The 10,154-nt window shown below is 53.7% G+C and overlaps 5 protein-coding genes across 5 annotated transcripts; 2 read left to right on the forward strand and 3 right to left on the reverse strand.

Annotated features, from left to right (window-relative positions):
• Positions 1-561: 561 nt before the first annotated feature.
• HETIRDRAFT_150126 (uncharacterized protein) lies at positions 562-1,537 on the reverse strand. Its single transcript, XM_009544235.1, has 4 exons — positions 1,254-1,537; positions 1,134-1,192; positions 864-1,039; positions 562-805 (listed from the first exon to the last, which is right to left on the reverse strand). Exons 1-4 carry the CDS (start codon positions 1,453-1,455, stop codon positions 757-759), a joined length of 486 nt encoding a protein of 161 aa, XP_009542530.1. The 5' UTR covers positions 1,456-1,537; the 3' UTR covers positions 562-756.
• Positions 1,538-2,005: 468 nt separating this feature from the next.
• Positions 2,006-4,639, reverse strand: HETIRDRAFT_379766 (uncharacterized protein). Its single transcript, XM_009544236.1, has 15 exons — positions 4,331-4,639; positions 4,177-4,232; positions 3,907-4,122; positions 3,663-3,843; positions 3,577-3,603; positions 3,359-3,517; positions 3,276-3,300; positions 3,194-3,226; positions 3,106-3,124; positions 2,790-3,053; positions 2,575-2,721; positions 2,478-2,520; positions 2,395-2,426; positions 2,195-2,341; positions 2,006-2,116 (listed from the first exon to the last, which is right to left on the reverse strand). The coding sequence occupies exons 1-15, from the start codon at positions 4,344-4,346 to the stop codon at positions 2,042-2,044; spliced, it is 1,440 nt and encodes a 479-aa protein (XP_009542531.1). The 5' UTR covers positions 4,347-4,639; the 3' UTR covers positions 2,006-2,041.
• A 172-nt stretch (positions 4,640-4,811) lies between these two features.
• HETIRDRAFT_470826 (uncharacterized protein) lies at positions 4,812-6,222 on the forward strand (the record flags this gene model as incomplete). The annotated part of the gene is made up of 4 exons (XM_009544237.1): positions 4,812-5,134; positions 5,198-5,350; positions 5,405-5,478; positions 5,534-6,222. The coding sequence occupies 4 exons, from the start codon at positions 4,812-4,814 to the stop codon at positions 6,172-6,174; spliced, it is 1,191 nt and encodes a 396-aa protein (XP_009542532.1). The 3' UTR covers positions 6,175-6,222.
• HETIRDRAFT_379770 (uncharacterized protein) lies at positions 5,892-8,514 on the reverse strand (the record flags this gene model as incomplete). The annotated part of the gene is made up of 10 exons (XM_009544238.1): positions 5,892-6,559; positions 6,623-7,006; positions 7,086-7,308; positions 7,376-7,410; positions 7,467-7,572; positions 7,634-7,770; positions 7,829-7,958; positions 8,032-8,187; positions 8,249-8,364; positions 8,414-8,514. The coding sequence occupies 10 exons, from the start codon at positions 8,512-8,514 to the stop codon at positions 6,457-6,459; spliced, it is 1,491 nt and encodes a 496-aa protein (XP_009542533.1). The 3' UTR covers positions 5,892-6,456.
• A 209-nt stretch (positions 8,515-8,723) lies between these two features.
• HETIRDRAFT_43319 (threonine protease T1) lies at positions 8,724-9,967 on the forward strand (the record flags this gene model as incomplete). The annotated part of the gene is made up of 9 exons (XM_009543481.1): positions 8,724-8,745; positions 8,805-8,842; positions 8,902-8,943; positions 9,003-9,129; positions 9,198-9,322; positions 9,375-9,500; positions 9,554-9,730; positions 9,782-9,842; positions 9,903-9,967. 9 exons carry the CDS (start codon positions 8,724-8,726, stop codon positions 9,965-9,967), a joined length of 783 nt encoding a protein of 260 aa, XP_009541776.1.
• Positions 9,968-10,154: the final 187 nt, after the last annotated feature.

Genomic DNA, 10,154 nt, shown 5'->3' on the forward strand with positions numbered 1-10,154 from the left:
CTCTCAGCCGTTACGCACGACGTTCTCGTAAGGGCATACGCTGCTTTGAGCGTTGGCAGTCAACCTCTCACAGTTCCGAGTGCATGACAAGTCGCCATTGCATCATACTACGATGTCCGTCAAGTTCGAATGGCCCTCGAGCAAGACTGGGCCGTCTGACTGGCGCATTCTTGTGTCGCTGACGCTCCGTTGGTTTCTTATCATCGTGTGCATAGCTCACTCTTACTGAGACTGAAGAAAAATAGACTGTATTCCAGTGACATTCCTTCATCAAGCAGTGGATATCCCCTCCCAATAATAAACAATAAAAAGGCCAAAGCGACACAGCGGCAACCGATGTACCCGCACATCCATCTCCGAGGCTGCAGGGGAACGAGTGGCAGAGGTTGACAGCCATCTTTAGCAAGAAAGCCGCAGCCACATTCCAGCTTACACCCAACAACTGGCGCCACCGTCAATACCGCAAAAATACGAGAGCACCAAGAAAGGCTCACCTCATGTACCACGCCCAGATCGTCGAGCATGCACAATGCCCTGAACGAGGCCTCTGCACCGCCGCGCCGTTCCCGACCAGCAGAAGAACAATGTGCAGTCATCTTTTTGACAGCATCGATATGCTTGATACCACGAACGATACATTCCTAGCATCGTCGATGTGTATACCTGATACTGACAACGTCGGTATACCCGACTGACAGCGGTGATATACCTGATATTGATATCGTTGGTATAGATATGCCTGATACAGGCACTGTATTAGGACCACGCGCTTTGGGAACACGACTTGTCCCTAGATATCATCGCGCTATATCATACCTGGAGTAAGAACACGCATGTCTTCCACAGAAACGAGAGAATCGTACGCGGAATAGCAAGGGTCTGTTTCGCTGGAGAGCTCCATTTCCAGGGCTCCGGGATCCGAGGGTAGGTTGCCTCTGCATCTGACTGTTAAGACACAACGGCGGGCTGATCGGCTGCAGCATCCCATGCGTGCAGTCCCCTGCTGATCGGCATAGACATAATCCCAGCAGGGAAAAATCTGTGTGGGTACAACGATCGTGAGCAGCAGCAACGACATGGCTTGATGGAATGAAGAGGGGGGGAGGCAGGGGTGTCCAGACGAGGCCACTCACGTCGTCCCTAGCGCTTCGCGATCTACACGAGACCATACTCATCGGCGAGGCGCCCCTGTCTGGCGGTCGTGACGATGTCAGCACACACGGTCGCAGACTGCCGCGGAGAGCGGGGCGCACCGTTCAAGTCGAGGGCCGACTTACACCTTCTTGATGGCCTTCGGTGCGCTCGCACCCATCGAGTGGAGACGACTCTGGCTGTCCGGAGGGTCTTCGGCCTCCAGAGTGTCTGGGCATTCGGGATGAACTCGTGAGCGGCGTGGATGACCACGACCAAGTCCAGGTCGGACTCGGGCATGGCGCAGACGGTCTGCGGCTGCATTTCTGGGACGACGGCGTGGGCAACGAGTAAGAGGTAGATGTAGTTGGGCAATGCACCGGGGAGATAGCGCAGCTGTGTGTGGAGGGAAGAGCGGATGGGAAGTTCGTCTCGTCTCGAGACTCCTTTTATACGTTACGGTCGTGGTCAATGCGGCGACCGCCACGGCCATCGCGACGAGGCTGACAGATCTGACTCTTTTGCGTCCAAGCCCCGTAAGGCTATACCTTTAGTACGTAGTCCGCAGCGCGAGCTATGTTCCACCCTCAGAAAAGCTATTGTTGGTACCACAGCCAAGCCGAAGAGGGCAGCCATGCCACCCAGCCACAAAAAGGGCGTCCGGTTCGATTGCATGCCCGAGGCAGGTCACCTACAGGTCAGTGTCAGGGCTATCACATCATTGTTCTTACAGAGTCAATGCACAATGGACTGCTATAATAGTAGCCATGAACGATACTGAGACTTGTATGCCTACCGCAAGCCCGAGCAAGGCCACCAAGGTGGCACAAGGGGGTGAAATGGCAACCCCGCGCTTGGTCCACACCGCCACGTTATGTCCAATGTAATAAATTCCTGTGATAAATGATATCTAGTCCTCGATCAAGTGAACACCACCCTTGTCGACCATCAGGCGGATGCGATCCCCTTTGTCCAAGTCCTTGAACTGCAGAGAAGAACATACGCGGGGGTGGGTGCATGAGTGGCATGCAGAAGAAAAGCGATGAAGCACGTGTGCACGCACCGTCAACTCCCTCGTCCGATGAAGGCTTTCGATCTCGTCTATACGGTCGCGGACGTTGTTGAGTCTGTCGTCGAACCCGTCGCTCTCCACGACTTCTCGTGCGGCTTGTAAGATCAGCATCGAGTCGGGGCGGACATCGTGGTTGATCTATAAGAAGCCTGGTTTCGCGATACCACTGCAGAAAGTATTCAAGCACCTACATCTATGGAGATGATGTTTTTCCTGTCCAGCTCTGTTACGTGTCAAAACAATATCACGCAGATCGTTTAGAGCGACTACAGACCTTCCAAGAAGTCTGCACGGGTCATGATCTGCCGACACTTCCACTGCAAAACACAGGTCAGAACGTCTCGCGGCACCGAACGTGAAAGGTCACCCACGTAAGGGATCGCAGGCAATGGTAAATCGTATAAATCATCCGGCGACAGTATACCAGACGCGATCGCGATCTTCCGTTTCTCTTCTTCCTCCTGTCTCTGCTTCACGAATTCTCGTAATAGCAACCACGAGCAGGAGCTCCATTTTTGCTATCAGAGTGCGCCACCAAGTTGAGCACGCGGCCTTAGCTCAGATGGGATGAGCGACGATGACACACCTCGTCCATCACATCATCGTCGCAGTCCTCGATGAGCCCAATCTGGCTGAGCAGCCATCCCTTTTCGACCAACAGCATGTGCCGCGCCATCTCCACGATGTCTCGCGCTCTCGCGATCCGGTTGAGATACGATAGCCGTCCGCCTACAATTGCGATCGCCTCGTTCAGTGTTTCGTGAGGAGGTGCCGGCAGCTTCGTGTAGTACCGCATTCTCGAACAAGCGCTCCGCGCTTCGGCAGTGTTAAGGTCATAGATGGTCAATACCTGCAAGGGGAAAAACGTTTAAAATGATAGACGTGTGGGGGAAAGCACTGACATGCATCCGACTGGCGTTCCTCCCTGTTTAGATAACATATGAGATTGGGATGATATGACAAAGGCAAGGTGGAGGGGGAAAAAATCACTCACGCAGAACGAAGAACGGCCAAAAGTCATCACTGAACGCAACTGAGAATACTATCGCCCACAGTATGACCCAAGACTCACGAGCTGAAAACGAGGGTCATGATGCCTGTGGAAAAGATATGTTGGTGAATGACTCAGAGCAGAACTCGAGAAATTATGCGAACCGCTAGCGGCCCAGGCTTCAGCTCTTTGTTGAAGTTGCATAAGCATGTTTTGCCCACCGTCATCATTCTTGAAATAATGTACATTATTTATCACGAGGACGAGAGGCCTGCCTGTCCGCTTAGCAGAGCGAAGAGCAACCTTCTCGAGCTTGTTCATCACTGGTCGCAAGACGCGTCAAGATGGCAGACATCGCACAGTCATGGAACTCAGCCCATACCTCGCTCGATATCAAGGCCTGGTCCACCTAGAGTATGTCATGATGGTCAGAGGCTTCGTCAGCATAACGTTCGACGAAGTGTTGACCTTCTCTGGGATCTCGCCGTTGGAAAAGACCTGTCTGAGAGTCCTCGTTGTACTCGTAGTTCAAAGCCTTGCCCAGACGTAGACGGAACACTTCTAGATCGGGATGGGCATCGCACATTGCAACACCCTCCGCCTGATTGGCCTGCATAGAGTCAAGGATCATCGTTGTCTTTCCCGCGCCCTTCACGAACATTTCACGCGTAAACAGCCTATATTGGTTGGAAATATCGTCGACCCGACACACCTTGCAACCTAGAAGCATAAAGTAATGGCCGGTCTCAGCACCGTGAATGATGCGGTCTAATATGTCCTGCTCCTTTCGCCGTAGATGCTCTGTCCAGGGACCGTCCTCGAGCTCGAGATCCTCGATGGCCGCAGAGACGGTGGAATTGTTGGTCTTTTTGTGATGTGTCGCAAGTTCCAGGGCGGGGTCGTAGCCAGGCGCAAAAGCATGTTCTATCTGTATATACGGGTCAGCCGCGGTGGAGTACGAGAGCGACATTTGTGAGTCTACCTTATCCAGGACATTTTTCTTGTACCACGCGTAATAAATGATGCCCCCGACAAAAGCTGAAGTGAAATGGTGAACATCATATTTCCTCGTAGATGTTACACCGCTGTACGTGGGCCCTGGCGCTGCAAAGAGGGTAAATCATATCGAAACTCACCGATTCCAATACCCATGAAAGCAGTCAGAGCAGCGTCCAGCGCTGGCGAATTTGTGAAACCGGTTGTGCCTGAGCTGCGATTGGGATTGGGTGAAGCGGCATCGTCGTCATGAGGACTTTTGTCTTGAGCGAGTGTTGGTCTGCCGCCGTTCGGACTGGGTATAGGTGCTCGCAGCGGACTCCCGCACCAGAAGCCACGTGTCTCGAGCGGGGGCTGGTTCTCGCGGACACTCGCAGCCCGTAGTCTCGCTTGAAGACGGAACGGTCGAGAAATGGCCGGGTTCAGTCGACGCGCTAAGCAGCTGGGAGAAATAGGTGGCAAAAGCCTCATGAAGAGATGCAGACGAGAGTGGACTCGGCGCTGTGAAGAATGACGAGCACAGTTCGCTTGCAGCTGGGCGCTGACCTCACACAGCCTCGGCTGACATCTCCCCCACCTTGGCCTTCACCGCCATAGTGCATGCCCCACCCACCGTCATCAATGGCAAACGCGAGTCGCTCAAACGTCGGTGGCTGGCTGCGCGGCACTACCATCCGCAAGGGCACCGCCGCCTCGACCCCCCAAACCCGCTCCGTCACTCCGCAGGTACAGAGCACGTCCTCGACGGTGTTCGGCGGAGGCGTCAAGGACCCCTCAGGCAGGACCTCAGAGTTCTTTGTGACTACACATCTTTCCAGATTTGCCCTCGTCGCAATAGCTCACTCACGCCCACAGTCCTCGGATGACCAATGCCCCGTATGCAAGTCTGACCGTTATCTCAACGCGAAGCTGCGCCTCCTCGTAGGAGCTTGCTATCATAAAATGTTCGCCCTGCTCTCCCTCCTCAGATGATGCACCCATGTCATTTACGCGTGTCCGGCCCAAAGGTGCGAGTCCTGCATCGATCGCCTGTACACCCTCGGTCCGGGTCCATGTCCATTCTGCGCAAAGATCTTGCGGAAAATCACTTTTGTCCCTCAAACTTTCGAGGACCTCACGGTCGAGAAAGAGGTCGCCGTGAGGAGGCAGATAGCCAAAGAGTGCGTCTTTTTGTGTCCAGCGAGTGCCACACATTTCACACCTGGCGCGTGCAGGTTCAACAAACGCAGGGAAGACTTCCCCGACCTCCGTTCTTACAACGACTACTTAGAAGAGGTGGAGGATATTAGTGCGCTTTTTTCCTCTCGCTCCCCGCATATTGGCTTATTTTGTCTTGGCGCCAGCCTTCAACCTCATTAATGACATCGACGTCCGCGAGACCGAACAGCGCATCATGAGATTCCGCAAAGAAAACGCTGCTGTCATCGAGCGCAATCTCCATCGCGAAGAGGCCTATGCGCAGGCCCTTCGCGAACAAGAAGATGCCGAGCGGCGCGAGCGCCAGCTCCGCGCGGACGAGGCGCGCCAGGCTGACGAGGCAGAGCGCCAAGCGCGCGAAACAGAGCGGCGCGCGCTCATCGACTCGCTCGAGAACAGCGACGCTGACGCCGCGCGGCTCGTCGCTCGCTCCCGAGCGGACGCGCTCAAACGTGCCCAGGCTCGCACCGCCGCGGCGGCGCAAGCGGTGCAGCAGAGTGCCGCGCTCCTCCTACGCACGCGCGCAGCGCAGAGCGCGGCGGTACCTGATGTCCCGCACGTCCCGCTGCAGGACGACTGGGACGCGTACGAGGACAAGTACGTGATGCGCGACAACTACTTCGATCCGTTCAGTGATGCGGTGCGGAGGGATCGGGAAGGCATCATGCGGGCGGGCGGTTACAGGGTGGAGGAGGCTTGGGAGCGCGCGCTGAGATGTGCGGTGGCGGGATTAGATGTAGTGCCATTGGGCGAGCCGAGTGGGGACGCGGTGATGACTTCATGTTAATTAGATTGTATTTTCTGCTACTACTGCAATTGTATTTTTAGTCCACGAGTCCATCTCGGCATCCACAAACACGTCAAACTCAAGTACTCAATGCATATCGTGGCAACAACGTAGATCCTCTGCAATAGAAATAAGGAATTAGGTAGGGTACGCCTCATAACTGCATAACGAGAAGAGAAATAATAGTCTGGTAATCGTCCCATGAAGTCCTTGATGTCGCCAGACCTCGTCGCCAACGAAGTAGTTGTCCATGCCTTGTCCTGTGTCCACCGGGCCTTCGGGTCAGCAGACCCTCTCACTGGTTACCACACGCCTCTCGCGCTTGGTCTTCTCGTCCAGTAGGGGTCCGAGGGGAAACCACAGGATCTGATACTTCTCTTTCTTTCTAAAAGTACACGATCAGAATATCAGAAACTGCGCAAGAGATTTGGAGTCCTGAGAGATTTACGCGAGCATCTTTTCCTCGATCCTGAAAGTTTTCAGCGTTGCCTTGAAGTCGCGTACGGTGTCCCCTGTCGATACTTTCCCTCTACTGCCACTCTCGTTCTGCCCGCCCTTCTCATCATTGGCTAAGTTATCGTTATCGTCGTCGTCATCGTCGTCGATGACGATGACGTCCTGTCCCTGCTCCTGCCCAGCCCGCATGCGCTTGAACGGACTCTGTTCTCGGCGCTTCGGGGACTTGCTCGAACGTCGCCGTTTGCTCTCTGATGGCCGAAATGATCGGAGTGCCTGCTGCATGAGCCGCTTCCCACGATGATGGTGGCCCGAGATGTCTCCTGCGGTCTCGGAGCGAGAACGCGCCTCCGCACGAAGATTATCCGGTACTCGCCTGGAAGCAAAAATGTCAGCCTTCAAGAACAGGGATGTCTCGAGGGACAAATGAAAATTTTCGAGAGCATGTGCCTCACTTCGAAGGATCGAACATGAGCAGGTTCGTCGAACCATCCTTCATGATCTCGTACCCGACGACGAGACGGGAGTGCCCCTCATGCTGTAGCACAAGTGGCATTTTGTCCGTCACAGTGACTGGGGAACGTCTGTACAAAGCATCGTGCACCGTGGCACCAGTGCCCTTAGGCCGCTCTAGTGGCGTGAAATATGCTTTCACCCAGTCGAGTAGGGGCTTGATGTCTGCAATGGAACACGGATAGTGCGATAATGAGTATGCCGTGATGGTATGGTGGCGTAAATGACGTACCGCTGTTGGAGAGATTGAAATCCGCGAGTTCAACGCTTTGTTTGCATTCGGTTCGGATGAGCCTCCATAACAGCAACGCGAGAGCACTTACGGGATGCCACGATAGGTGAACGCAACATAGAGATCCGCCGTCCCGATCCACTTGTTGGCACCAACAAGTTTATGCTTCAATTGTTCTGCACCTTCTTCGTCATAACCTAGCCGTCAAGATACTCGTCAAGTCACGCTGCCTGCATGGAGCCGGTCACGGTTGCATACCGTGCTTCCATGCATCCTCGAGCAGCGCCTGGAGATTGCGCACGCCCGGTGGCTTGGGTGTATTAAGTGGCGCAAAGTAGGATGGCTGGGAGGACTGGTCCATAAGTGCTATACATGCCATCACATAGTTCCGATAGCTGAACGGGCCTCAATAGAAATAGGGCGAAGAGAGTCAATGCAGGGAAAATGGCGTACCCACAACCCCATCTCGCGTCCCACGTTTCGCGGTAAATGTGGACTGTGCGTGGGTAACACAGCACGGCTCGTGTTGTGAAACCTCGTTCGTGAGAGGAGACGAGAGCACGTTTCAACATCGGAACCAGATCTATCAGGCACGTGGGTATAAGTCAGGTCGATTGGGGAGAGACATGACCAAGAAGCCTCTCGGCGAGACTGACCAGGAGTGTAGTTCTGTGGAGGCGCAGTTTCTCGGGCAGGATGCCAGAATTCGTCCTGCGCGCTCCTCCAACGTTCTCGCGTCGACGGGGGCCTATCTTTATTTCTTGAATTCATGTTGGTGTTACTAGAAGCACGCGAAGAGGACGTGGAAGAGGCTTTGATACCAAGCGTGAATAAAACACTGGGCGTGTAGCGTTCGAGGGCCGGGACACTTACAGGGAGTAGATTCATCATGAAAGTGTGCATCGTAGTGGCTCTGTCGCCGAGGGGCATCCATCGTCTCTATGTCTTCATTGCAGAATTGACATCGCATAGGTTCTCTAATTTGGCACCTGTTAATTGCATCTCAAGGGAGATGGTTCGCCATGTCAGTAGACTCACGGAACCGTTGTTTGATGTTTATTCAGGCTGTGTGGTTTCACTTCCGTATAATCCAGTATCTCTATGTCCGAGCTGTCGTCGATATCGATGACAGTGGCCATGGCGGTGAGCTCAAGCGGAGAAGGAATGGGTGGGACACCAAGCGGTTGGCTGAACAAGCAAGATCTGAGATCCAAGTCACGCACGTCGCGTCTCGGGATTGCCCGTACTGACGTAATCACGGGATACGCGCGTCCACTGATCAGCGTGCGCAACGCCAGGAGGCGAACGCATATACTTGCCCTTGCTCTCTTTCTTCCATTGCCTCATCATGTCCAGGTCCTACGATCGCGGTAAGGGATCTAGAGAAAATATCAAACCCTGCGACGCGCAACTGAAGTACTCTCTACAGCCCTCACCGTCTTCTCGCCCGATGGGCATCTGTTCCAAGTCAGCTTCGGCCGCGTCATGGAGCGTAGTATGGACGCTGACTGCATACAATTTCACAGGTTGAGTATGCACTGGAAGCTGTACGAAAGGGTACTTGCGCGGTATGTTCTCTGGACGACTATCCTTAGACCTCAGGACCTGATCTCGGACCTGACTCCAGGTAGGAGTGCGGGGCAAAGACGTCGTAGTTCTCGGAGTCGAGAAGAAGTCTGTGTTGCAGCTTCAAGACCCGAGAACAGTGCGGAAGGTCGTCATGCTTGATGATCATATCTGTCTAGCGTTTGCTGGTATGTTTTTGTAGATCCATTGCTGCATATGCATTCATCGACTTGGTTTATCTTACGCTGTGATATAGGGCTTACGGCCGACGGCCGAGTACTGATCGACAGGGCGCGAACAGAATGCCAGAGTCACCGACTGACTGTGGAAGACCCTGTCACGGTCGAATATATTACCAGACACATTGCCGGTATTCAGCAAGTGCGTTTGATTGGGAATCCCAATTTTCAGCATCATTTACATGCATTTTCAGCGCTATACCCAATCCGGAGGGGTTCGCCCATTCGGTATATCGACTCTCATCGTCGGGTTTGATCCTCATGACACGAAACCAAGACTATACCAGACCGAGCCCAGCGGTATCTACAGCGCATGGAAGGTGCGTCCTCGAAGTTAAGATCTCCTACGACTTGTTGAGCTCTGGTTCGACAGGCGAACGCTATTGGCCGCTCTTCGAAGACCGTCCGTGAATTTTTGGAAAAGAACCACAAAGATGACATGACTCGGGAAGACAGCATCAAGCTCACAGTAAAGAGTCTGTTGGAAGTCGTGCAGACCGGCGCGAAGAACATCGAGATCAGCGTCATGGAGAGCTACGGAAAAATCACCGTACGCATCAGTATTGCACCTTATTTGCTCTTAAACTGACACACGTACCAGAACCTCGATCTCGAGCAGATAGAAGCTATCGTCCAAGACATTGAACGAGAGAAAGAAGCTGGTGCGTTTCGTGTTGTTTTTCCTTCCTTGTCGTAGTTGCATTCAACGTGGCCATTTGCAGAGGCGGAGAGGAAACGCTCTAGACTGGCTGCTTCAATTGCAGGGCAGCTGGCCATGACACAATGAACATCCGAGTGATGCATGATGGCCGGGGCAGTAATATTTGTACACATTGTTTTGTTAGCACATCTGCAGGGTCCTTTGTTTCTCTGATGCGAGAACCTGTTACTTAGTAGAGTCAGTGGAGAGATGTTGGAAGCCTCAGACCAACCCTACACTAGGGCTTGCAGGTCATCTTGGGCGAGACACGTCG

The sequence above is a fragment of the Heterobasidion irregulare genome, assembly GCF_000320585.1.
Source record: "Heterobasidion irregulare TC 32-1 unplaced genomic scaffold scaffold_02, whole genome shotgun sequence".
Taxonomy (NCBI): domain Eukaryota; kingdom Fungi; phylum Basidiomycota; class Agaricomycetes; order Russulales; family Bondarzewiaceae; genus Heterobasidion; species Heterobasidion irregulare.

Coding starts and splice junctions, on each gene's coding strand:
- HETIRDRAFT_150126 (XM_009544235.1), bottom strand. CDS start 1,455: ATGCAGCCGCAGACCGTCTGCGCCATGCCCGAGTCCGACCTGGACTTG. Junction 1,193..1,253: donor GTCGGCCCTCGACTTGAACG/GTGCGCCCCGCT, acceptor CACGACCGCCAG/ACAGGGGCGCCTCGCCGATG. Junction 806..863: donor ACAGACCCTTGCTATTCCGC/GTACGATTCTCT, acceptor GGTATGATATAG/CGCGATGATATCTAGGGACA.
- HETIRDRAFT_379766 (XM_009544236.1), bottom strand. Junction 2,342..2,394: donor AAAACATCATCTCCATAGAT/GTAGGTGCTTGA, acceptor GGCTTCTTATAG/ATCAACCACGATGTCCGCCC. Junction 2,117..2,194: donor ATCGGACGAGGGAGTTGACG/GTGCGTGCACAC, acceptor TCTTCTCTGCAG/TTCAAGGACTTGGACAAAGG.